We start from the raw sequence: 26,864 nt of genomic DNA, 5'->3' as shown, positions 1-26,864 counted from the left end.
GACCGGTGTAATGATAGTCTTGCCCCGGAGCTACAGAATACTGTTGGTCGCAAGTACGAGCACACTGCATTAGCATTGCTGCAACCTCATTCAATATCACTTACTACAGACTAATAATAATAATCGAGATAATTCACCTCATAACCACCCCTATTAGGGAATAGGAATGATCGACCTCCTAATCAGTTCATTTGAACATTTTTTTTCTGTTGTTGGATGTGAACAGGGTCTGAGTTAAAACTTGAAATTAAAACTGTCAACCATCAGACGGATTTTCTCTTTCGGATTTTATTGGAAAAATAAGATCCAATAATAATAATATGGCCTACAGCACTTTTTCTGACACTCCAAAAGCCCAAAATCTTACTATCCTTTCTAAAATTATAATTGTGAAATTATAGATCATTTTCGGGATATTTGGACGCATTCACGCTGCAAATAAGTCGACGTTTCAAATATTCGGGTGTAGTCATCGCCAAGACAAAATGACGAGGGCAGGATGAAAGAGTTTTCATTTTTTGTTTCAGTGAGTTCCAGCACTAAATTGAGGAATAGACCTCATAATTACGAGGGTCGTAAGTGTGAAAAATGAAATTTCGAGAAAATAGCATTCGGAATTTTAGACTATTGCTTGGTGATTTCTTGAATCACTCCAACAAACTTCTTTATTGAAATCAGTAACATAAATTATTCAATAGCGAATGTAGTTCCTTCAAATGAGTAGTGGAATTTTCCTCACAATAATCCTATTCTTGAAAATCTCTGAATAAGCACTTTTGTGCACTTAAGAGTGACAGAAATGATTTGATACGCTAAAATGAATGTAAAATAAATTCTGTAATACGCACTTTAAAACAATAGAATAATTCAATACATTACAAGTGAAAAGAAACAAATTTCCATGAGAAAATAATCCACACTCCTAGCCTCAAAGTTGAAAACATCGTAGGGATATGAGCTACGAATTTTAGGTAAATAAAGTATGAGAATGTGTTCTTTATTTATTTCTAAAAATGACAGTCATTTTATTAATCGTCGTTATCCGGTCGATTAGATTAGCAGTTTGCCTTTTTCTACCACTACGAGCGCTAATATGAGTCAATGCAGAGTTTCACTTAAGCCCTTATAACTGCAATCGGTGCAGGTAATGAACCAAGGATCGCATTACAGAAGGAATTATATAAATAAATTTTGCTAGGACCTGAATCAAAAAGGAAACAAGCAAAGAAGCAAGTGATTTTATATTGTTTTCCATGAACTACATTTAGGTCGGAAGAGATTTTCGAAATTTGCTTTCTTAGTTTGATAGAACTATCCAAGCCAGTCCCTTTGGCCCTTCAACTTCGAGCACGACTGAGGAACATTTTTTATTTTACGTTTTTCGTAGTATGGGGACCTCTACTTTGTCTGGGAAGAAATGTTTTCAACATTTAAGAAAACCCGGAGCTTCAAAAATTTGCCTGTAACAAAAGTTGTTTCAAGTTCGAATTTTTAAAATGTATCTATGCTATTTTCACGTAAGATGTATCATATTTTCCCCATGTTCCTTATAACATACCAACAAGCACTTCATCTGAAATCAGTGTGAAATCAGGAGACGGGCACCAAACCTGCCTCGGGGATCGAACCAGGGCCAACAGAATGCGAAAGCACTTCTTATACCTACAGCAGAAGTGAGCCGAACAGCTGAGAGGTGACACTTCCGTCACAGTGTAGAGATAGCACCAGCTTCACCCTTCACGGTATGAACAAGTAGGCGGGTATTGTTTCCGGAAGTCAACCCGTCACTTCCAGCGAGGCTAGACGCGCGCGGCCTTGACTCCTGTTGACCCCATCTCATGTGCAGACAGCAGCAACCTTCCTCAGCCACTCTGCATGTATCCGACACCTAGTTCATTTGTTTGTTGTTTGCTGAAGGCTGCTCAATTACGCCTTCGCCACAGGCATTACAGATATAGTATTTAGTTTACACCAAACCACCAGAAACTAAACATGTAACGAAGAATTTGATCAACTTTCTCACAAGTAAACCACAACTGTACAAAGCTGTGGAAATAATTAGATACAGTGATAATTTTATTATATTCATAGTTTGTAACAGTGAATACTTGTGGCACATAAGAATGACTGTAATTTGTTTTTCAATTCAATGCCATGAGAACCCATTATTGTAGATTGTTGGTGTCAATCAAATTGTGACGTAAGTTTTCTTCTAGAAATCACGTTAAAGGTATCAGCTGCCAAAAGTAAGATTTCTCGTCAGTTCATAGCACCATTGCAGTGACTTATTTGTCATGTTTTGGTAAGATAAAATTATCGAAAGTATTTTACGTAGTGACAGTTTTAAGTTTCTTAACCATTGACAAACTTGGCTCTTTAGATCAGTTGATTTACTAATTTCCGGACTACTAGATAACAAGGTAACAAGGCCATCAGGAGACCAAACAAAAACTGTTTCATTAACGGAATATTTCTTATGAAGAAAACTGGACTTTTCGCAAAATTCAGTGTTTGAGCCAAAAGACGGGAAAAAGCAAGTTGCCGGGCTGAGTGGCTCAGACGGCTGAGGCGCTGGTCTTCTGATCCCAATTTGGCAGGTTCGATGCTGGCTCATTCTGGTGGTATTTGAAGGTGCTCAATTGAGTCAAGAAAGACTCATGTGGGACTAAATTCCGGTACTTCGGCGTCTCCGAAGAACCTTAACTAAGTAGTTGTTGGGACGTCAAACCCTAACATTATTATTATAAAAATCATGTTACAAATCCTGAAGATAACAATGAGTGAAATCATAATTAAGGACACTTTACGTTATATCCAAGCCACAGAGAATGACAATTCTTTCTTTCTTTCTTTCTTTCTTTCTTTCTTTCTTTCTTTCTTTCTTTCTTCCTTTCTTTTTTCATCCGTTTACCCTCCAGGGTTGATTTTTCTACACACTCAGAGAGGGATCCTGCCTCTACAACTTCAAGGGCAGTATCCTGGAGCGTGAGAATTTGGGTCGGGGGATACAACTGGCGAGGACGACCAATACCTCGCCCAGTTGGCCTCACCTGCTATGCTGAGGGTGGATGGGAAGACTGGGAAGGATAGACAAGGAAGAGGGAAGGAAGCGGCCGTAGTGTAACTTACCATCCTAGCATTTGCCTGGAGGAAAAACTACTTCGAAAATGGCTGAGGTGGGAATTGAACCCTCACTCTATTGATTTGACCCCCCGAGACTGAGTGGACACCGTTCCAGCCCTCGTACCCCTTTCCAAATTTCGTGGTAGAGCCGGGAATCGAACCCGAGCCTCTGGTGATGGGAGCTAATTACACTAACCACTACACCACAGAGGCGGAGAATGATATTTAATTTTTAAAATCCGAGGTGCATTAATCGAACCGCGACCTCTTTGGTGAAAAGAAAATGACGATACCACTCGGCTACCACGGCGCCACTCCCAAAAAGGAGTTAATGTTCTTTCGATATTATTGTCTGATAATATAGGGTTATTTTCAGTGTTTTATTTGCATAATCTCATTTTGACTTCCTTACTCTCGGGCATTATCCTGGGTGGCTCAGGTAGTGGAGCGCTAGCTCTCTGAACCCAAGGTAGCTTGTTCGATCCCGGCTCATTTCAAGGTGCTTCTATCCAATAGCCTCGTATCGAAAAAAACTTCTGGCACCTTGACGTCTCTGAAAAACCATAAAAGTTAGTATGAGAGCGAGGTCACTGCTCGGGACTGTCAAGTAGGATGGTGTTTGAGCCCTCTCTTGAGCCGTGCAGTTCTTTTTCTTGCTAACCACGAAGAAGAAATTATAGCGATTTTAGGAATAGTGAAAACGATGACCGAGTATGGATTACAGATCGAGTTCAACAAATCGCATATAAAGGAAAATGACCAAGCAGAACAATTTATGGGCACAGGCAGTCAAAAAGAACTAAAGACTGTGGATGCGTTTGTATATCTAGGATCGCCCATCAGCAATACGGAGAACTGTGAGAAGGAGATAAAGCGGAGGATAACCCTTGGAAGAGATGACTCGAACATGCGGACGGACAGAACAATAACAAACGAGACCACTTTTCCCTTTCCGAAATTCAAATGAACATTTATATGTCTCTCAATCATGGCCAACCCTCAACGGCAGCGAATTACAGATCACAACCAGCCATAAGACATAGCCTACACGGTTGCTAGGTAAGCCTGTCCGACCATCCATCCATACTGAACCGGTTGCTATGGTTACACAAATTTCGGATGACCCCCCAGCCACAAGACGTATTCGTGCCCAAAATCACAGTAGTCCGTCCAGTGGAAACTCTTGTTTTCAGTGTTCCTTTACGACTGCCAGACTTGGAACGCATAAATGCATGTGGTATATGATGTTGGCGAAGAACGCTTTATATTCCATAGGCTGAAAGAAGAACAAGTGCATCGATCATAGAAGAGTTAAATATCATTTAGCCTTTGTAATCTCGCGAGAAGCAAGTAATTTGAGGTTCCTTGCTCACATAACCAGGAGAGATGGAGTGAACCTTGAAAAGACAATCGTGCAGGGAAAAGTAGAAGGCAAGGTATTGAGAGAAATGCCACCATACAGGAGGACTGATCACGTGAACAGGATAACCAATTTTTTAATTCTAGCATATCTTGAGGAAGGATGATTGGTGAGAGCGGCTGTATCAAGACTGCACAAGAAATATGATCACAACATTCAGAAATGAGTAATGTGGCTAATGATGCTTGATGATGATGATGATGATTATGATGTACCGCGCAGCAGAATGACTGACCTAAGTGGGGAATTCTTCACAAATACTGAATTATAGTGTCGAGAATATTTCTTAGCAGACAAAGTAGGGGGCCCCATACAACGAAAAACGTACAATTAAGCAATTGGCTCAATTATGCCCAAAGTTGAAGAGCTAAACGGCCCAGAAAGGTTTTAGATTATGAGTCTTGTATAGCTCTATCAAACTAAATAACAAATTTCGAAAATCAGTTCCGGACTAAATGCCGTTCCGGAAAAACAGCCTAAAATCGCTTGTTTCCTTACTCGTCTCTTTATTCAAATCCTAGCCAAATTATTTAAATAATTCTTTCTGTAATGTGTTCCTGGGTTCAATACCCTCAGGAGTTTTTTGATTTCTTGAAAAATGTCCACACCCAACGTAGTTATAAGGGCTTAAGTGAAACTCTGCATTGACTCACATTAGCGCTCGTAGTGGATGAAAAAGGCAAACTGCTAATCTAATCGACCGGTAAACGATGATTAACAGAAGGATTGCAACTTTTACGAATAAATAAAGAATATATTCTCATACTTTATAATATATGTTTACCTAAAATTCGTAGCTCATATCCCCAGGATGTTTTTGACACTGAGTTGCTTGCCTGAAGGGATAGAACTGTGGATTTTTAAATAACTAAATAAAATACACACTTCTAATAATGATATCGTAAGACTTACTCAAAGAGTGTCACGAGTCACCTGGGCGATTTGTATGCTTTTTTCAATGACCTGTTCCCTTTCATCACCATGATGTCTCCGAAACGGTAAAAGTAGTAGTGAGACGTAAACATAAAACAACAACATGGTACTCATTTGTGTCTGAGGCTGAGTTTCCTTTGAAACTGAAACACATGTTCTTGCGAGAAAACATTTCCACTTAACAGTAATGTCTGTATTTGGGTGTGATCATTATAGAACGACGACCGTTATGAGGTCAGAACCAGCCGTGATAGAGCGAGACGAGGGGCTCACCTGCTCTGCACGCCCCAGAGAACAGCACGATCTCAAGAGAGGCGGTACTTTTCCGAAGGTCAAGGGTCAAGGCCAGGATAACCTTGTGCTCCGGTACTGCTCTCACCCTCCATACGCAGCCGTAACGATGTTCGATTATGTAAGGCAGAAGTGTTTATGACGTCCAGAAGTACTATTTGTGCTAAACATACCGTACGACGAACAAGATCATCTCCGTATAGGTAATGAAGGCACTCGGAGAAGTGGAAGGTAAAGGATACCACGGTTCGTAACCTCAGAAATATGCGGGGTAGAATAGTTACCATTACCCCCCCGGTCACCTTTCTCCCCAGGAATTAATATGGTATTATGTAGTAGGCTGAATGAAACTCTAGGCATTGTGTTTATCCACAAGTCGAAATTTCCTTACTAATTTTCCGACTTCTTGGTGGGGAATTGAACCCACGTCCTTTGGGGTGAACTGAGCACGGCTTTACCGCCTCGGTTTGGTATTTGTATCGTTATCGTAACACCGGGCAAGAATGTCATTACTAACCTGAATTTGTATACGGGCCAGGAATTTTGCTCTCAAATGTATTTTGGCGCAAGTGACGGGAAGCTAATACTCCCGTTATTAGTACGAGTATTATTTTATTCAATCAAATTCTGTAGCTCTGAAAGGTCCACAGAAAATAATGAAGAGCCCTATTCATAAAATTACATAATAATATTTACATACTGTCCAAAGTATATATTTCTCATCATTCTTTCTCCCGTCGACAGTTAGCCAATCAACCGTTCATCCTCCGGCTCCATGGCTAATGGTTACCACTGGCCCCTTGGTCTAGTGGGTCCCATGTTCAATTTCCGGCTGAGTTGAGGATTTCAACCTTCCTTGGTGAATCCCGAAAGCTCGGGGGCTGTGTGTATATGCCGTTCTGATCATTAGAATACATAAGTAGGGCCACATTCTCAGAGACTAGAATCAACTCGAAAGACCTGCTTCAGGCCACTTAATTAATTTTACACCCATTAATTCTGTCACATAACCGGTCTGTCGTTCACTCTTTCCCCGTCACACTCATAGGCACATTCAGCAGTTCTTTTCAATAACACTGACCCGTCTGTAAAACTGGAATTTTGAAAGACATTGACATTGCTTGACAGCGAGTTCCATTGCTTTACGGAGCGCCAATAAAAATCTTTCTGGAAGGTACAGGTACTGGTAAAAGGCAGAAAAAGGGTAGACCTAACTCCTCCTTCTCTGTGAGCTGAGCGGAAATAAGTAGAGATTGGAATTATAGGCAAGAATAGATTAGAATGCAAACGTATTCGAACAAGGCGCAAGTGTCCTCTACTTGCATAACGGTTCTGCAGTGGGATTTGCATAAATATTAGCGATCTAAACTATCAGAACCCCTAAAATTTCTTCTACCCGCACAACGGTGCTGCAGTGAGATTTGCATAATATTAGCGATCTGAACTCTCAGAACTCCTAAAGTGTCTTCTACCCGCACAACGGTTCTGCAGTGAGATTTGCCTAAATATTAGCGATCTGAACTATCAGAACTCCTAAAGTGTCTTCGACCCACACAACGGTTCTGCAGTGAGATTTGCATAAATATTAGCGATCTGAACTATCAGAATCCCTAAAGTGTCTTCCACCCTCACAACGGTTCTCCAGTGAGATTTGCATAAATATTAGCGATCTGGACTAAGAGATCTGAACTATCAGAACCCCTGAAAGTTATGCAACTCACCGGCACAACTGAAGAGCGGCTAGAAGACACTTGCGCCTTGTTCGAAAACGTGTTGCATTCTAACGCCTGTAATTCCCACCTCTAGTAATAAGTGATACACTCTGGAAGGGATCAATAACTAAAGGCAAAGAGGGATTTCCGGAGGAAGGTCAAATTACTTTGTTCAGCACAGCTATAACGATACTAGATGGTGTAACTTTAACTCCACAAACAAAACTCCTGATCACTTGATGCACACATGATTTGGTTTCTAGCACACGTGCCCATTATGTGAACTGCTGTCTCTTTGTTTCAGCCCGGTCCCGGTGAGCCTGGTCATGTTCATATCCCCGGCATGCCCTACGACTTCAACTACGCGGTCAAGGATGCCACCTACGGCACCGACTACTCGCACAACGCCGCCAGTGATGGAGACGTGGTCAAGGGAGAATGGCGTGTGCAGTTGCCCGACGGCAGACTCCAGATCGTCCGCTACACAGCTGATTGGGCCACTGGTTTCCACGCTGACGTCTCGTACGAAGGAGAAGCTCGCTACCCACCTGCAGCCCCTCAAGGGGGATACGGACCTCCTCGCAACAACAACCTCGGTAGCGGCGGTGGTTACTCTGGACCTCCACCACCTGCGCCTGGTAGTAATGGAGGCGGCGTTAAGCGTCCCAACGGCGGCGGCGGCGGTTACTAGTGCTCTTTGCCTGGGAGCAACGGTGTTTCTCGAACGGATCTGCGAACTACCAAGGAATCCTCCCAGCTTCCTGCTCAATTCTATTTATTTTTTATGCCTCATGCATTATTGTAAAATCCACATACACCAAAATGCAATTTAACAGTTGAGCCGTATCTCAGATATGAAGCTTCCACGGTCATGACGTCCCTTTGCCGTGTGGGTGTGTGTTGTTGTTTTCCGTACCTGATGCACAAGTTGCCCGTGTTTCGAACATATTGCAGTATTCTTTACGAAGGCAACTGATGTACCCGTACGGTACTCGATGCAAGATAGTCTCCTCTGGAAGCTTGAGACTAACACATAACGCAAAAGTTTTTGGCTGATGACACTTTTCAGCTGATCAGAACTTAAAGTCATGATCCTGTGAGGTTTAAGTGGATTAACTAAAATACATCGCGCGCTGAAGCTTTTAGACTTCGATTTATTCATTCCTAAGCTGTCATCAGCTAATAGATCAGTAAGTCAAACAAACCTTATGTATCAATACAGCAATATTAAGAATATTTCTTCTAAATCACAGATGTAAACTTAAAACATGTGTCTGGTACATCATCTCATAAAATGTGACGAAAATATTATTCAAAATTTTGTTTTGTTAAGGTTGTTTCTATTTACAAAATTTGAAATAATATAACATACAACTACACAACAAAAGATTTTAAAGGTATTTTCAAATAAAGTTTCATCTGAAAATACATCGAAATATGTAAAATCTGAAATAATCAATGTATCAAACCAGTCTATAGACTGATGACTCAATCAACACATATTTATTGCAGCAGAATTAAGTACTTCTGAAAAGTATTTGTTATTGAGGATTCCTTGAACTCATCTGATCAATTTACACATGAGTAATAAATTTCCTTACGGTTTAGTGATGCTCGTTTCACTGTGATATGTACAAATATTATGTAAGTTATAAAGAATTACTGTAGTTCGCAGAATGAGATCGTGCCGAGTACACTGGAAAGTGGCAGTATTTATAAGTGTACCTTGAGGAAAGAAGCGATCTAAATTCTAACTTAAATAATTATAATGGTAATAATAATGAGAAACTTTAATGATTACTTTTGTAACACAATTGAAAACAAATCTTTGCCAAACATTTTTAAAAAATGTCGAAGATATTTTGTACGTCTGAGAAATTCAACTTTTAAAACACGTCATCTCTCTCTGTGTTGTCTGTATGCGAGGCCCGTGTATAAATCTGTGTGTATGTGCTAACACTGTAATATAACTATGTACGGATGTATGATTGTTACGTTTACAACTTCTTTTTTTAATGTACAAAAATAAAAGTCATCTCAGGCAATGTAAGGAAATAAGTTATTTCTTCCCAATACCTTCCTTGTACCACCATCCATTGTCGTGTCTCCTAGGATACGTATGGAAGGAGGGGTTCAAAGTTTCAGTCTCTGGTCTGATATTGGTCACCTTGGCTACGGTTCCCTCCAGATACTTGGCGGGCAAACGTAGACAGTGTACCTTATAAGGAGAACAATGCCTTACGGGCTTAAATTATAATGAATTCATGGGATTCTTTGCTGTATGGTTGACTGAGTAAGGCATCTCTTATAGTAATATCCGGGCATATTTTATAGGTAAAATGCCATTTTTATATGGATAAACTGGCACTAGCTTTCAATATCTTGAAGATTTATATAAAAAACGAACGTGCACATTTATTTATTTATTTATTTATTTATTTATTTATTTATTTATTTATTTATTTATTTATTTATTTATTTACAGCACACTAGGGGATTTATAAACCCAATCACAGTGCAAATTGTTTACATATGATTATTTTTCAATACTTCAAAGCAGCTTCTAATATATTTACAATGGGAAAAAAATATTTCATATCTAATCTAATTTCAACTTTACAAGAAATGGTATAATAAAAAACGTACTTTTATATCAAAAGGATTACTTTCTTCTAGTTCTAACACGTCTAATTATATTCATGGGAAAGCGATTAATGTAGAGGGTTTGAAGAACATTTTGTGTTTAAGATAACCAATACAAGTTATTTACAGAGTTTTCGCGGAGATGGTGAATCGTTGTAAAAACAGGTCTAGTGGTACACAGATGTCAAAATTATTATTTTTCAGAACTGGATTGTTTTGGACATCGCATATTCTGTAGAGTGGGGAATTTTGTGAGCGGTTGTTCTGACTTTTTAATTATGAAAACTTACATTTGTCCTCACAATAAAGCGGGGCACGAGAAAGCACAAAAGGCATAGAAATTCAGGATTGTCAAAAACATAATTTACAATTTTTGTACAGAAACACCATCCTTTTGTCTCCTCAGTTCCAAGTTTTCTATTTCAAAATTTAGGAGAAGTTCTTTGTATGCTGTATCTGGATATTATCTGTTTTTGTAATAGCCCATTGTGACATTGTTTAAGATCCTTGAAACTTAAAATGCTTGCGGTGTTTATATTTTGGTGAAAAGTGATATTATGTTTTTACGAGTAAGTATGAAATGGAAAACTTTTAATACCATGGCATCAGAGTTTGCTTAAAAGAGGTTATAGTAACTAACAGTAGTTCGACTGGAGGGAGGAGAGTAGTTGTCCCCTTGAACAGGAAGTAGGAAATGAAAGTGCGGTGTTCCTGCGAGATCTTCGACTTTCCCAAATAACCGCAGGGTGGATGAGAGAAAGCATGGGAGTCGAACAGGGGATGAAACGTATTTATATGTATTATATAATGACGAAGGAGGGAGGAAATAGAAGCGCGCTGATACAGAATTGGATCAAACATGATCCGAGATTGATCTATGATGGGACAATTTATAATGTTCTCCCAGTTTTATAGCAGAGTGGTAAGTAAATATTAAAATAAGACGAAACTATGAATTACTATATTATTGCAGCATAATTACATATCTTTGTCCGCCTTTGTGGTGTAGTGGTTAATGTCATTAGCTGCCACCTCCGGAGGCCCGGGTTCGATTGCCGGCTCTGCCACGAAATTCGAAAAGTGGCACAAGGGCTGGAACGAGGTCCTCTCCACCTCGGGAGGTCAACTGAGTAGAGGTGGGTTCAATTCCCCCCTCATCCATCCTCGAAGTGGTTTTCCATGGTTTCTCCATTTCCCTTTCAGGCAAATACCGGGATGGTACCTAACTTAAGGCCACGGCTGCATCCTTCCCTCTTCCTTGTCTATCCCTTCCAAGCTTCCTATCCCCTCCCCTCCACAAGGCCCTTGTTGAACATTGCAGGTGAGACCGCTGGGCGAGGTACTGGCCTTCCGCCCCAGTTTTATCCCCCGACCGAAAGTCTCATGCTCCACGACACTGCCGTTGAAGCGGTGGAGGTGGGATCCCTCGCTGAATTCGATGGAAAAACCAACAGTGGAGGGTAAAAGGATTAGGAAACGAAAGAAAGAATTATAGATGTTTAGGTACAGTATTAACAACTGCAATAGTGAACACATCCATCCACACACGGCTTGCGTCAGGAAAGGCATCCGGCCGCAAATCAAGTTCAATTTCACATGTGCGACAAGGGTTGAAAAGTGGAGAAAATAGAAAAGGAATAACATTTCGCAAGAGAACATTCTCCCATCAACAAGCAATGAAATAAATAATTCGTTCTAATTCGTTATAATTTGCTTTGAAACAATGTTTGTTTCTCTTCCTCTTCAATCGCTCACTGAAGATAACAGCGTTGATTTTCTGCAGGCCTGACTTAAAACATCGTAAGTAGTAATAATAATTTAAGTAATTTTCTGACATTTAAAGTTCCTATGAAGTGCTTGCATTTCGGTTTGAGAGATTTGGGAAGCTCGAACACATTTCCGCATGATGTTCTCGGCCCTCCAGAATCCGATGACCGAGAAAACCTAGTATATCTACTAGGGCCATCATGTTAATCAGCTGAAGATAATGGGGAGATCAACCGTAGTCGATCTCAAAATTACAACTAAGGTTTCGAGCCCTGGAGGTTATCACAAGATGTATTCTGACTGTTGTTTGGTTTTCCGCAGTAACTTTTACGACTTAGCTACTCAATCGGCGCATTAACTGCTGCAGGCGGGGTTTATTGTCTTCAAAAAGGCTTACGACTCCGTAGACAGACAGACAGTGTTTAATGTGCTAGAGGAATTCCAAGTTGACAAGAAAACAAGAGAAGTGATCAAACAAACATTGACCGACACAACATCGAAAGTAAAATTTTTAGGAGAAATTTCTGAACCATTTAAAATCAAAACAGGAGTCAGACAAGGGGATGGATTATCTCCATTGCTATTTAATTTAGTTCTGGAAAAGTCATTAGGATACGCCAATATAAAACTAAAGGTATAAGTATTGGTAGATGTGTCCAAAACAAAATTCACCTTACTTGCCTAGCATTTGATGATGACATTGCTATCCTGTCTAACAAAAGACAGGAAGCAATCCAGTCTGTAGAAAAAATCCATGAAATAGCAGCCAAAGGAGGACTCCAAATTTATTACGAAAAAACAAAGTATATAGAAGGGACTAGATCAGGTTTCAACAATCAACCATTAATCACAAAATATGGAAATATCGCTCAACTAGACAAATTTAAGTACCTAGGTGGAATTATTGAACCAGCAGGGTTAAATCAGCAAGCTGACAAAGAAAGAATTAAAATACTTCAAGGAGCAAACAACATTACTTGGAATAGACACAATAAAAGAACTATATAAAAAGGCAAAATTAACACAGTAGTTAAAACAGAAGCACTTTATGCATATGAAATTACTGCGATTCATGACAGAACTCGAATAAAGATGATAGAAAAACAAGAAAGAAAAATCTTCAGAAATATCTCAGTACCAAAGTGCGAAAATTGAATTTGGATGAAAAAGAAATCACATGAAATTATCAAGTTACAGAAAAAATCATAGATACAATGAGCAAGCGACGATTACAATGTTATGGTCACTTGTATGGAATAGATAATAACAGGCCCACAAACAATATTTTAAACTTACCCTTATCAATGAAAAATCGCTATAATTGGTTAAAAGAAATCAGCGAAGACGTAAATGAAATTGACAGTAATGAAGAAACCATTCAAGGTAGAATAACATTCAGAACCTTAATTCACGAACAAAATTTTTATTTGAAGCCCACCCGACTTAATACAGGGTAGACTGAACAACATAAAAAGGAAGACAGTGAAAGAATGAAGAGATATTGGGAAAAGAAGAGGAAAAATCAAAAAGCGCTAATGAGTTCAAATGCGATCCCTAGTTGGGCACAACGAATCAACAAAAACAACAATAATTGTACCGAAGGTACACATTCTTCGTTCTGTTAAACTGTGGGCTTTCTATAAGGCTATCTGTGACATGAAGTTGGTACTAGTGTAAGGCAAGGTACTTCGATTTTCAACTGTTAGAGGTCTCTACGGTCGGCTTAGGTGCTCCCTCTGGCGGTATTAACTCTTAAGGAAATTTCAATTTTTTGAAGGTGGCAAACCTTTAATTTGTGAAGATTGTTTTGTTCGTGTGTCAAAGTTGTTAACACTCCTACGGCTTCCTTCCTCCTTAGTTATTAACAAATCAGGAATTTTGTGTATATTTTATCTTGCCAATTAAAATTTTGGGGGGGGGGGGGTGTACAGGTATCCTGCCAATATGAAAAGAGCTCTGAAAACTTCCCATGGAGAATACTATAAAAGCTGGGCGTTTAGGGCCGTATTGTCATCTTCATCGCTCCGGTCTCGGGAGTGCGGCGTGTTATTCGGAGGAGGGGCGCGGGGCGGCGTTCAGAAGGCGTAACTACTGAAGGTAATGGCAGAAATTTCTAAACATGTCATAGCTCCAGGCAGATAGCTTGAAGGGAAGGTTTAAAACTTCCTTAATTTTATATAGAACCCTAATTTAAGGTTTTAAATGTAGATTTACGGCAATTCTGAGAACTCTCTTCAAATCCCTGCTGGAAAACACGTAACTTATGGGAACAAAAAGTGATCACATCTATTGATTCCCATTCAGCTTGGTATGGGGTGACTAAGGTTAGCGTGATTAGCTGCCACCCCCGGAGGCCCGGGTTCGATTCCCGGCTCTGCCACGAAATTTGAAAAGGGGTATGAGGGCTGGAACGGGGTCCACTCAGCCTCGGGAGGTCAAATGAAAAGAGGTGGGTTCGATTCCCACCTCAGCCATCCTGGAAGTGGTTTTCCGTGGTTTCCCACTTCTCCTCCAGGCGAATGCCGGGATGGTACATAACTTAAGGCCACGGCCGCTTCCTTCCCTCTTCCTTGCCTATCCCTTCCAATCTTCCCATCCCTCCACAAGGCCCCTGTTCAACATAGCAGGTGAGGCCGCCTGGGCGAGGTACTGGTCATTCTCCCCAGTTGTATCCCCGACCAAGAGTCTGAAGCTCCAGGACACTGTCCTTGAGGCGGTAGAGGTGGGATCCCTCGCTGTGTCCGAGGGAAAAGCCGACCCTGGAGGGTAAACAGATGATGATGATGATGATGATATGGTGACTAAAATTTTCTAAACATATAAATTCTTAACTCTCTTTCGGCATTTAATATTTCTCTTTTAGTCACCCTCTGTAGTATATGCTTAGCCTCTGCAACTTCGGGCCATAAGCCCATTTAGGGTTTTAGGGGTTTTTCTAAAAGGGAGTGCAAGTGTTTCCGCTCCTGGCCTTTGTTCAAGACCGATCGTATTATTTTACATTAAGGCTATTTAGTATGGGCACTCATTGCCCCCGTTTAAATTGTAATTATTGACAAACGAGTGTGTAAAAGACTGAATGTCAACACACTATTTGAAGTTTATCAGGCGTAAGAAACTTGTCCCTCTGAGAGGCTGGACTCTAGTAACTCCTACGATGTAAATTAGTGGAGCAAACATGCTCTTATAAAAGTTTACCTATTCAGAGCTAAATGATCATACAGTATATATTACCTTGTTGATAACCCTCTCCAGTTGTTGTACCAGATGTTTGGACTTATAGTCCGCTGTTGTTATCAGAGCTGACGAGCTCATTTGCTATTCTATTTAACTGTTATTTATTTCAAATCTTCTATCAATCACATTTTAAAATTAAAAAAAAATAAAAAAGGAAAGAAAAAGTTTCAAAGTTTAGTGCTTTAACTCTTGCTCTGGTCATTTTCTTGTCACCCTTTCTTTCTACGATACTTCCGTATCAATAATAATAATAATAATAATAATAATAATAATAATAATAATAATAATAATAATAATAATAATATCTACAAGAAATTGGTATTGCCCAAGACAAAACAGAACAAAGTTTAGAATACCAGTAAGCAAACATACATTCGCAGAGTAACCTCAAAGGAAATATACAGGAAGACAGAAGAACGCAAATGCAGAGTGGGTCTCGGCCCACAAGTGGTCACGGCTAGTACGTGGTCCAACAGCTCTGCACTCCGACCGGCCAACTGAGCAGAGGAGGGGTGGCTAAGGCTCTACCGTGGCTTTACAATTCTGTATTCGGGAAACGGAGTTGAACTGGTACCCATCGTTGGCTGTCCTGAAAATGGTCCGTGGTTTTTCATTCTCCTGTACTAAGGCGAATGCAGCAACAGTTTCTGGTATAGGCCACGGCCGTCAACCCTCTCACCTTCAGCGCACGTCTCCTTCTCCGATACCAATCTCCTGGTCTGAGATACGTGTCACTGTCTAGGAGGCCCTCCTCCCCCTTCAGGAGAGGAATGGAAACGTTTAGTGGTAAAACGAAAAAAGTAAGTCAATGGATCCTATTTGTTTTACGTCCTACTAACAATTCTTAAGGCTTTTTGAGACGGCAGGGTGCCGGAATTTCGTTTCTCATGCGTTCTTTAACGTGCCAGTAAACCTATCCAAGCGAGGCTGATACATTTGAGCACCTTCAAACACCGCGTGGCTGAGCCGGAATCAAGCCCAGCAAGTTGAGCTCAGAAAGCCAATACATGATAAATGCCTTATTTCTGAGGTTTCGTTTCTTATGCTGTAATTTACCGTATCACATCACAATCTGCGTGTGCCACAAATATCCATTCCACACAGCCCCCGTTTGTATCGCGTGTTACTGTTTCATTTGACCTGCTGGAGATACGCCTCATGAAAGACCACGGAAGAAATAATACATCCCCCACTCCTTCATAAAAGTGATGGCTAAGAAAATGCATAAGGCTATTTCGCACAGGAGTATTTCCAACACAAAGAAATAAATACCACGAGAGTACATCCTATCTGAAAAATGAAAATCGACAGCCTGTTTCCAGTCATTTGACCGGGTCAGGAATGGAAAGAATGAAGCCCTCTTCTAGCGGTGATGATGGGAATTATGCCGGCTGCTGAAGCCTGTCACACTCCTCTGGGGCAATAATTAATGGCTGACGGATGAAATAATATTGGAGAGTGTTTTTTTTTTTTTTTGCTATTTGTTTCACGTAGCACCGACACAGATAGGTCTTATGGCGACGATGGGACAGGAAAGACTTAGGAATGGGAATAAAGCGGCCGTTGCCTTAATTAAGGTACAGCCCCAGTATTTGCCTGGTGTGAAAATGGGAAACCACGGAAAACCATCTTCAGGGCTGCCGACAGTGGAGTTCGAACCCACTATCTCTCGGATGTGAGCTCACAGCTGCGCGCTCCTAACCGCACAGCTAACTCGCCCGGTATTGGAGAGTGTTGGTGGAATGAAAGACGATAGGGAAAACCTGAGTGACCGGAGAAGAACCTTTTCCGCCTCCGCATTGTCCAGCACAAATCTCACATGGATTGACCGGGATTTGATCCACGGAACCCAGCGGTAAGAGCGATCCTTTTTAAATACAAAAGCTCCAGCATAGGTCTCCTCGTTGCTTCAAAGTTCACATTTTACGTCAGTTTTCCTTTTCTAGATTAACACATACTTGATCGTAGATAGCAAACATTCACATTAACGCACTCAGTGCCTACATTTACTAAGATTGTCGGCCTCATTTTCTTATGCAGCTCCTCCCAGTCACGAGCCCATAACCTTAATGAGAATGGAACAGGATCAAGGACAACAGAGCACAAAGTATGCAGCTCGTCTCTTAGACCTATTTATTGAAAAGGAAAGAAGAGATACAAGCATTCTCTCTCGCCGAGACATTTCCGAAAGGGGATGTAAGAACTCCTGCCGTACAATGATGAACATTTTTTTTCAATTCCTAGACGAGTATAAAATCGTAAGTCTGGCACCGCGGTGTAGGGGGCAACGCGTCCGCCTGTCACCCGGCCGCCCTGGGTTCGATTCTCGGCTGGGTCAGGGGTTTTTAATAGTAAATTATTAATATCCCTGGCCTGGGAACTGGGTGTTTGTGTCGTCCTGAACGTGTCTTTCCTCATATTCAACACCCAACTCTTCCTCCATTCCAATTACACGCAGGTTCATATTACATGGTGCAAAAGATCTCTACAGGTCGACGCCCCGAACAAATAGCATTTTAAAAATTAAAAAAAAAAAAATCCAATAAAATCGTAATACAAGAACACGTCTCATTCACGTGACGTAAGGAATATTCCTAGTAAGGAGAAAGATTAGCTGCCACCTCCGGAGGTCCAGGTTCGATTCCCGGCTATGCCACGAAATTTGAAAAGTGGTACGAGGGCTGGAACGGGGTCCACTCAGCCTCGGGAGGTCAAATGAAAAGAGGTGGGTTCTATTCCCTCCTCAGCCATCCTGGAAGTGGTTTTCCGTGGTTTCCCACTTCTCCTCCAGGCAAATGCCGGGATGGTACCTAATTTAAGGCCACGACCGCTTCCTTCCCTCTTCCTTGCCTATCCCATCCAATCTTCGCATCCCTGCACAAGGCCCCTGTTCAGTATAGCAGGTGAGGCCGCCTGGGCGAGGTACTGGTCATTCTCCCCAGTAGTATCCCCCGACCCAAGGTCTGAAGCTCCAGGACACTGCCCTTGAGGCGGTAGAGGTGGGATCCCTCGCTGAGTCCGAGGGAAAAACCGAACCTGGAGGATAAACAGATTCAGAAGAAGAAGGAGAAAGATATTGAGATCATACATAACAAAAGTCCGCCTCTGTGGTGTAGTGGTTAGCGTGATTAGCTGCCACCCCCGGAGGTCCGGGTTCGATTCCCGGCTCTGCCACGAAATTTGAAAAGTGGTACGAGGGCTGGAACGGGGTCCACTCAGCCTCGGGAGGTCAACTGAGTAGAGGTGGGTTCGATTCCCACCTCAGCCATCCTCGAAGTGGTTTTCCGTGGTTTCCCACTTCACCTCCAGGCGAATGCCGGGATGGTACCTAACTTAAGGCCACGGCCGCTTCCTTCCCTCATCCTTGCCTATCCCTTCCAATCTTCCCATCCCCCTACAAGGCCCCTGTTCTCCATAGCAGGTGAGGCCGCCTGGGCGAGGTACTGGTCATACTCCCCAGTTGTATCCCCCGACCAAGAGTCTGCAGCTCCAGGACACTGCCCTTGAGGCGGTAGAGGTGGGATCCCTCGCTAAGTCCGAGGGAAAAGCCGAACCTGGAGGGTAAACAGATGATGATGATGATGATGATGACATAACAAAAATGAAGTGTCTAGCCATGATAAATTACATAAAGGGGCCGATGACCTTCGATGTTAGGCCCCTTAAAACAACAAGCATCATCATCAAATTAGATAAACTAAGGGAGAAAATGATATGAAATCATGAATCACAAATCTCATTTAAGGCCGAAACAATAATTATTATGATTGGTATAATGGACTATGCTTACGGCATTTTAAATACCATGTGCAGGAAATCGTTTCACAGTTCTCATAAAAATTTGGTTCTCGTACGTTGGTAGTATTTGATTAAGCTTCCTCCTCATATTATGTCTTCAGCCGAGAAACACCAGCTTGGCAGCTTCGATCCTGGCTCAGTCCGATGGTATTTGAAAGTGCTCAAATACGTCAGCGCCGTGCCACGTAGTCCGGCTCCATGGTTAAATGGTTAGGGTGCTGGCCTTTGGTCACAGACGTCCCGGTTTCGATTCCCGACAGGGTCGGGAATTTTAACCATCATTGGTTAATTTCGCTGGCACGGAGGCTGCGTGTATATCTCGTATTCAACATCACTTCATCCTCATCACGACGCGAAGGTCACCTACGGGAGTCAAATCAAAAGACTTCCACCTGGCGAGCCCAAAACTCTCCTTGGACACTTCCGGCACTAAAAGCTATACGCCATTCCATGTCATTGCTGGCACATAAAAGAACTCATGCAGCACTAAACTCCGGCACCTCGGAGTGTCGAAAAACCATAAATCGTAGTCACTGTGACGCAAAACCAGTAACATTTTATTATTATTATTATTATTATTATTATTATTATTATTATTATTATTATTATTATTATTATTATTATTATTATTATCAGCGAATTCTCCCAATATTGGATGGCGTTAAGCAAATAACTCAATCAGTTCTTCTGTGGGTTCTTCTTGTCGTTCCAATAGGCTTTGATTCTTTCTGAGAAGGCTTGTTTACGTTCTTCCAACCACTTTGGTGTGTACTGTTTTTGTGGTGGTTGCTCTGATGTAACTTCCCAGTTGTTTACTTTATGTCTAAAGATGTCTCTTTCTATAAAGTCTGTTGAACTTATGTTTGCATTTTTCAGGTCCTTTCGAAGTTCGTTAAGGCAGGGTGTTGAGTTCTTAAGTGAGGTTACATAGTCTATTATCCTTTTTGTCACTCGATTTTCTGGTAATCCAGTCAGAAGGCTGAAGAATTTCATTCGTCGTTTCCTAATGTCAGTTTCGATGTTTGAGAACTTTTCTGTTGTTTCGATTGACTGTAACCTATAACCGTCTTGGGTGTATCTTGCGATTAATGCACGACCTAAAGTATCAATGCAGCATCGCTAAATGAAAAGATATTCAAGAACTTATATTCCAAAGGCTAAAACACGGAGAAAATATTATGTCTACTTAAAAGATATTGCAAATTACGCATAATATTTTTTCGGTTCGTTTTGGCCTACTAGGGACCACGGGGCTCGTGTTAACTCTTAGCTATGGTCTTCTGCTTTTTTCTTCGCTCAGTACGCATTCATTTGCCGGCAGTGTTCCTGCTTCCTTCCATTCGTCCATTCTGGTGGTCCCTGTACTCCTTTTGCTTGTGAGGGACAGTTGAAATACCTTTTAAGCTGGCCTGTCGGTACCGAGATCGGTTCTCTGTGGTATTTTTTGGGATCTGCAGTTCCTCTAGATCTGATTTTACTGAGATGATCCATTTGTTTTCGGAATCCTCTCCCCTGCTTGTCACTGTGAGGATTCTGGTGGTGAGACTGCAGGGTTTAAGGTGGCTCATACATGTGACTATCGTCCTGATGTTCGTAAAGCTCGTTGTTGTGCCTGATCCTGTAGGTGCCATCCTCCAAGATCTTCCTTTCTTTAAGTACTAGTTTCCTGAGTGGATCTTTTCGATTCACCTTGAGGCACTCAGAGACGTAGAGTACAGAGGGTCCTACTACTGAGTTGTAGTGCTTCAGCTTTAGGTTCTTGGATAGGTACTTGGAGGTGCAGAAGCTTTTACAGGAATCTTAAGCCCTCTCTACCTTCGTGTACCTGGTATACGTGGCCAAAGTTTTGCTCTCGCTTGCTGAGGTCCATTCTCTTAAGTACTTGACTGCACGAACTTTACTTATGGTGTTGTTTCCTATTGGAATTGTAGTAGGTGCTTGCTTTACGTTAGTGATAAACTCCGTCTTCTGTATGTTGACCTTCAAGACGGTTTTCCGTGCAATACTCTAGATTCTCTGTGGTTGGTGAGTAGCCTCCTCCATGCTGTTGGCCAGTAGGGTGGGATCATCATCAGAGGCTAGGCAGGGTACACAGAGGTTGTCTATCTTGTACCCAAGTATCTGATGCCAATGAGGCAGTTCATTCCCTGATGATCATCCCTAGTACATAGTTGAAGAGGATGCAAGGGAGACCATCTCCCTGTCTGGATGGTAAAGCTCTCAGAGAGCCCAACCCTGAACTTGACTTTGGAGGTGGTGTTTGTCAAGGAACTTGCACCAGTCTGGTGGTATTCCCTTCTAGGCTTAGTTGCCGCAGTCCGTACATAAACATTTTACTAAATCAGCTTTGTCCATTCCGTCAGTCTCCTCTGCAGGACCGATTTGCTTAATGTTTGTTTTAATTTTTCCTCAATTACGTGCTGTTGATAGATCTCTTATTTCAGTCATCTTTGAGTAATCATGAAATTCAAATCATTAAATGGCCACTCCAATACTTGTAGGCGATAGTTGCCCGCAATACCTTCTGTACTTAGAGGGTTGCATAACGATATCGGCGAAGCTAAACGTTTAAAAATGACGGCGACTATAGGTGAACCCCCAATTTCGAAAAAGCATGTTATATATATGACTTAATATTATTTATTTATTTATTTATTTATTTATTTATTTATTTATTTATTTATTTATTTATTTATTTATTTATTTATTTATTTATTTATTTATTTATTTATTTATTTATTTATTTATTTATTTGGGAAACCAAAACAGCGAGAAGCTGAATTACAGAGTTCCGCAATGAAATACATATTTACAATAGAGTAGCACAAGGCAAGCATAAAGAAAAGTGGAAGAATAATGACGAAAAAACATCTAACGATAAAAATAGAGGAAAAAATTAAAAACTAACAAAATTAGAGACACAACATATAAAAACAAAAAATAAAGGCTAAAGAAACAACGAGAAAAATTGTTGGACTTAAAACGAAGAGAAGAACTTACAGCTAGGCACAGTAAGATAAATACAGATATAACACTTAAGTAATTGTATAGTACAGTAAAAAATAAATAAATATTATATTATGTACAAAAGAGAGGACAGCAATGAGAAGAGAAAAAAGGAATATGAAGAAAATGAACTAGGTTAAGTTAAGGAAGAATCGATTAAAGGAGGCATACGAAGAAAAAACGTCCAAGTTCCTGTCAGAAGATAAAGAGTTAAGGAGGGTTGGTATGCGGATAAATAAACTTCTTTGAACGAGAGAGAGGCGGGAATACGGAATATGAAGGGGCGGGGTAATCCTGGTTTTGCGAGTTGGAACATGTAAGGAAAAGAAGGATGCGGGTTCAGGAGAACGAAATAAACCGTTAACAGCGTTATATAGGAATCTAAGGTATAGAGCCTCCCCTGCGAACCATGTGACCTTGCCCTGTGGGGAGGCTTGCGTGTCCCAATGAAGCAGTTAGCCGAGCCGCAGGTGCAACCATATCGGATGGGTAGCCTATCTGTCGAAAGACCAGACTAACGAATGGTTCATCGAAAGGGGGATAGCAGCCTTCCGCAAGTTACAAGGGCGGCAGTCTACATGATTGACTTATATGTTCTTGTAATAATATTCAACATGCCTTAGCTCTGTTAATACTGCTACAGGCTGAAAGCAACGGGAAACGACAGCCGTAACTTACTCCCGAGGACATGCAGCTCTCTCTGTACGAATGATGTACTCATGACGGCTTCCTCCCGGATAAAATATTCCGGAGGTAAAATAGTCACCCATTCAGATCTCAGGGTGGGGACTATACGAGAGGGGGCGATCATCAGGAAGATGGATAGTAACATTTTTCGAGTCGGAGAGTGGAATGTTAGAAGTTTGAATCGTTGTTGTAGGTTAAAGAATCTGAAAAGGGAGATGGATAGACTAAAGTCAGATCTAGTTGCTATAAGTGAAGTACGTTCGTAGGAAGAACGGGATTTTTGCTCAGGCGACTAAATAATATTATCAACACAAACTCAAACTGAGGAAATGCAGGAGTTGGTTTAATAATAAATAAGAAAATATGTAAGCTACTATGACCAGCATAGTGAAAGGGTTATTGTCGTCAAGATAGAAAAACCAATGCCCAGTAAAAGAGTGCAGGTCTATATGCCCATTAGTTCAGCGCATGATGAGGAAATCGAAATAATATATGAACAGATAGAAGATTTAATACAGTACGAAAAGGTAACGAGAATCTAATTGTGATCGGAGACTGTAATGCAGTGATAGGCGGAGGAAGAGAAGGTAATGGAGTAGGAGAATTCGGATTGAGACAAAGGAACGAAAGAGGAAGTCGGCTGGTTGAATTCTGCACCAATCACAATTTATTCCTTGCTAATATTTGGTTCAGACACCATAAACGGCCGCTGTACACATGCATGAGGCCGGGAGGCCCCGAAATGCATCAAATAAACTTCAGTATGATTAGGCACAGTTCAGAAACCAGGTATTGGATTGCAAAACTTTCCCAGGAGCTAAAGTGGACTCTGATCATAACTTGTTGGTCATGAAATGGCATCTGAAGTTGAAGAAATTGAAGAAAGGAAGGAATGTAAGGATATGGGATCTAGACAAGTTGAAATAAAAGAGCGTGAGGGATTGGTTCAAGGAACATGTTGCACAAAAACTAAATGGAAAGGCTGAAGGAAACGCACTAGAAGAAGAATGGACAGTCATGAAGAATGAGGTCAGTATGGCTGCTGAAGAGATGTTAAGAGGAAAGGAAAGATCAACAATTAATCAATTGATAACTCAAAATAGACTAGACCTGATCGATAAACGATGAAAATACAAGAATGAAAATAAAATCAAGAGGGCAGAAAAGAATACAGGCGATTAAGGAATGAAGGGGATAGGACGTCCAGCGCAGCTAAGGAAGAAGGGCTGAAGGAGAAGTGAAAGGATGTTGAAAGTTGTATGGTCCTAGGAAAGATAGATGCTGCATACAGGAAAATCAAGGAAACCATTGGAGAAAGGGAAACTATATATATGAATATTAACAGCTCCAATGGAAAACCACTTCTAGAGAACAAAGTAAAAGTCAGAAAGATGGCAGGAAAATATCCAACAGCTGAATCAAGGTAAGGACGTAGATGATATGGTTCTGAAACAAGAAGAGGCTGTTGATGCTGATGAAATTGGTGACCCAGTTTTGAGGTGAGAATTCGACAGAGCTTTGAGAGACATAAGTAGCGGCAAAACACCTGGAATTGATGGCGTTCCTTTTGAATTACTGGCTGCTTTAGGAGAAACCAGCATGCCCACGTTACTCCATTTAGTGTGCCAGATGTATGAGACAGGAGAAGTGCCATCCGATTTTCGGCAGAATGTTGTTATACCTATACCTAAGAAAGCCGGTGTTGACAAGCGTGAAAACTAGCGCACCATTGTTTAGTATCTCACGCCTGCAAAATTCTAAGACGTATTATTTACAGAAGGATGGAAAGACAAGTTGACACTGTGTTGGGAGAAGACCAGCTTGGCTTCAGAAGAAATGTAGGAGCACGTGAAGTAATCCTGACTTTTCGTCTGATCTTGGAGGATCGAATTAATAAGGGCAATACCACATACATGTCGTTCGTTGATCTAGAAAAGGTATTTGAAAATGTTGATTGGACCAAGCTATTTGAGATACTGAAGATGATGAGGGTCAGGTACCGAGAAAGAAGAATTATCTACAGTCTATTTAAAAATCAGTCCATTTGGCGAGTTGGCCGTGCGCGTAGAGGCGCGCGGCTGTGAGCTTGCATCCGGGAGATAGTAGGTTCGAATCCCACTATCGGCAGCCCTGAAGATGGTTTTCCGTGATTTTCCATTTTCACACCAAGAAAATGCTGGGGCTGTACCTTAATTAAGACCACGGCCGCTTCCTTCCGACTCCTAGGCCTTTCCTATCCGATCGTCGCCATAAAACCTATCTGTGTCGGTGCGACGTAAAGCCCGTAGCAAAAAAAAAACAGTCTGCAGTGATAATAATCGAGGGCTATGAAAAAGATGCAGCAACGCAGAAAGGGGTGAGGCAAGGCTGCGTTTGACCGCCCCCCCGCCCTCCGCCTTTTACTGTTTATTTAGAACAAGCAGTAAAGGAAATCAGATAAGAATTTGGAAAGGGAATCGTAATCCAAGGAGAGGAAATAAAAAACGTGAGATTTGGCGATGATATTGTTACTTCATCTAAGACTGCAGAAGATCTGGAGAAGTTGCCGTATGGTATGGACGGAACCTTGGGTGAGGAATACAGGATGGAAATAAGTAAGTTCAAAACATATGTATTGTTGTCCAGTCGTATGAAGTCAGGTGATGCAGGAAATATTAGATAAGGAAATGATGTCTTAAAGGAAGTAGATGAATATTAACTAACGATAGCAGAAGTAAGGGGGACATAAAATTCAGGTTAGCACAAGCAAGGAAGGTCTTTCTTTAGAAATTTGCTCACTTGGAATATAGATATAGGAATTAGAACAATGTTTTTGAACACTTTTGTTTGGAGCGTGGCATTGTATAGAAGTGAAACATGGACGACAACTCGCTCAGAAATAAATAGAATAGAAGCTTTTGAAATGTGGTGTTAGAGAACAATGCTGAAGGTGAGATGGATAGATCGTATCACGAATGAAGAGATACTGAATCGATTGGTGAGAGGAGATCGTTGCGGGTAAAGAAGAGATAGAATGATAGGACACATCCTAAGACATCCAGGACTTCCGCTGCTGGGTTTTGATGGAAGTGTAGACGGTAAGAACGGTAGGGGTAGTCCAACGTATGTATATGACCAGCATATTATAGGAGATGTAGGATGCAGCAGTTATGTAGAAATGAAAAGGTGAGCACAGCTTAGGATGTCATGGAGATCTGCATCAAAGCATTCTATGGACTGATGACTCAAACAACAACAACTATATGGAGAGAAGTAGAGTGGGAATAAGACACACTTTGCACCTCCAGAGATGGAAAAGGCGACATGTAAAAGACATAGGAAATTCCCTATATTAGTGTTGAATCCATTGTTTTCGGGATCACTGAGATTGTGACACTTTGGATGCAGTTTGAGTCCAACTTCACAGTGTTCGGGTTCGCTAGGCTAATATGTGACAGCCCCAGTGACAGTAGGTGGTGTACCTACAGCATATCCATAGCGTGACGCTTAAATGCAAGAATTACGTACTTTCATTATTTATTTCGAAGTATTAACTACTTCCCACACAATACGGCCTGCCACTAGGACTAAATTGCAGGTGAAACGAAATAATCTATACAAAACGTTAAGTTAAACACACAGTAATAACACCTACATTACATCAGTGTCAAATAACTCTGAAATTACAACAATATCAATCAACGTCACTTGACACATAATTAACAAGTAAAATAAATCCTAAAAGTAATAAAGTTTTAAAAATAACATGTACAATAGTTTTTCAACATTTGTGTACAGGCAATAGCCGTTTAAAAATAATATTGTTTTTTAATAATAAACACTTTATTAATCATCATAATTAATAAAGATACAGCACACAAATTGTGCATTGTATAAACAAAGTTTGTCATATGTACTGTCACTTCTCACTATTACAAAAGTTCACAATAGATAATCCCCTGTTTTTGCATGTGATTACGTGATATCGACTGCAACGTTCTTTGCACAGCTTGCAAACACAGGTTTCGTCGGGGTCATGGAAGTACTCAGTGTTGCAAAGTTTATGGTGATACCCATGGAACGCCATCGAGTTAACGAAATGTCGCATGTCTTGATTGGTCTTTGTCCATGTTTTATTCATCATTGCCTCCGCTGAGTAGAAATCGAGCCAGATTTCTTCCCTCTTCTTCACTCTATCCTGCATTAATTTTTCCCAAGCATCTGTGGATGGAAACCCTCGCTTCATTCGGAGGTCCTCGATGAAGAAGGTT

At 41.0% G+C, this 26,864-nt stretch overlaps 1 protein-coding gene across 1 annotated transcript in view; it reads left to right on the top strand.

Annotated features, from left to right (window-relative positions):
* Positions 1–8,345, top strand: part of LOC136876868 (uncharacterized) — a 41,074-nt gene extending 32,729 nt beyond the window's left edge. Inside the window, exon 3 of the mRNA XM_067150628.2 lies at positions 7,784–8,345. Coding sequence (XP_067006729.2) covers positions 7,784–8,170 — 387 coding nt within the window. The 3' untranslated portion in view covers positions 8,171–8,345. The remainder of the gene's footprint in view (positions 1–7,783) is intronic.
* The last annotated feature ends 18,519 nt before the right edge of the window (positions 8,346–26,864 follow it).

The sequence above is a fragment of the Anabrus simplex genome, chromosome 7 (assembly GCF_040414725.1).
Source record: "Anabrus simplex isolate iqAnaSimp1 chromosome 7, ASM4041472v1, whole genome shotgun sequence".
NCBI lineage: Eukaryota > Metazoa > Arthropoda > Insecta > Orthoptera > Tettigoniidae > Anabrus > Anabrus simplex.
This window is presented reverse-complemented; position numbering and strand designations above follow the sequence as displayed.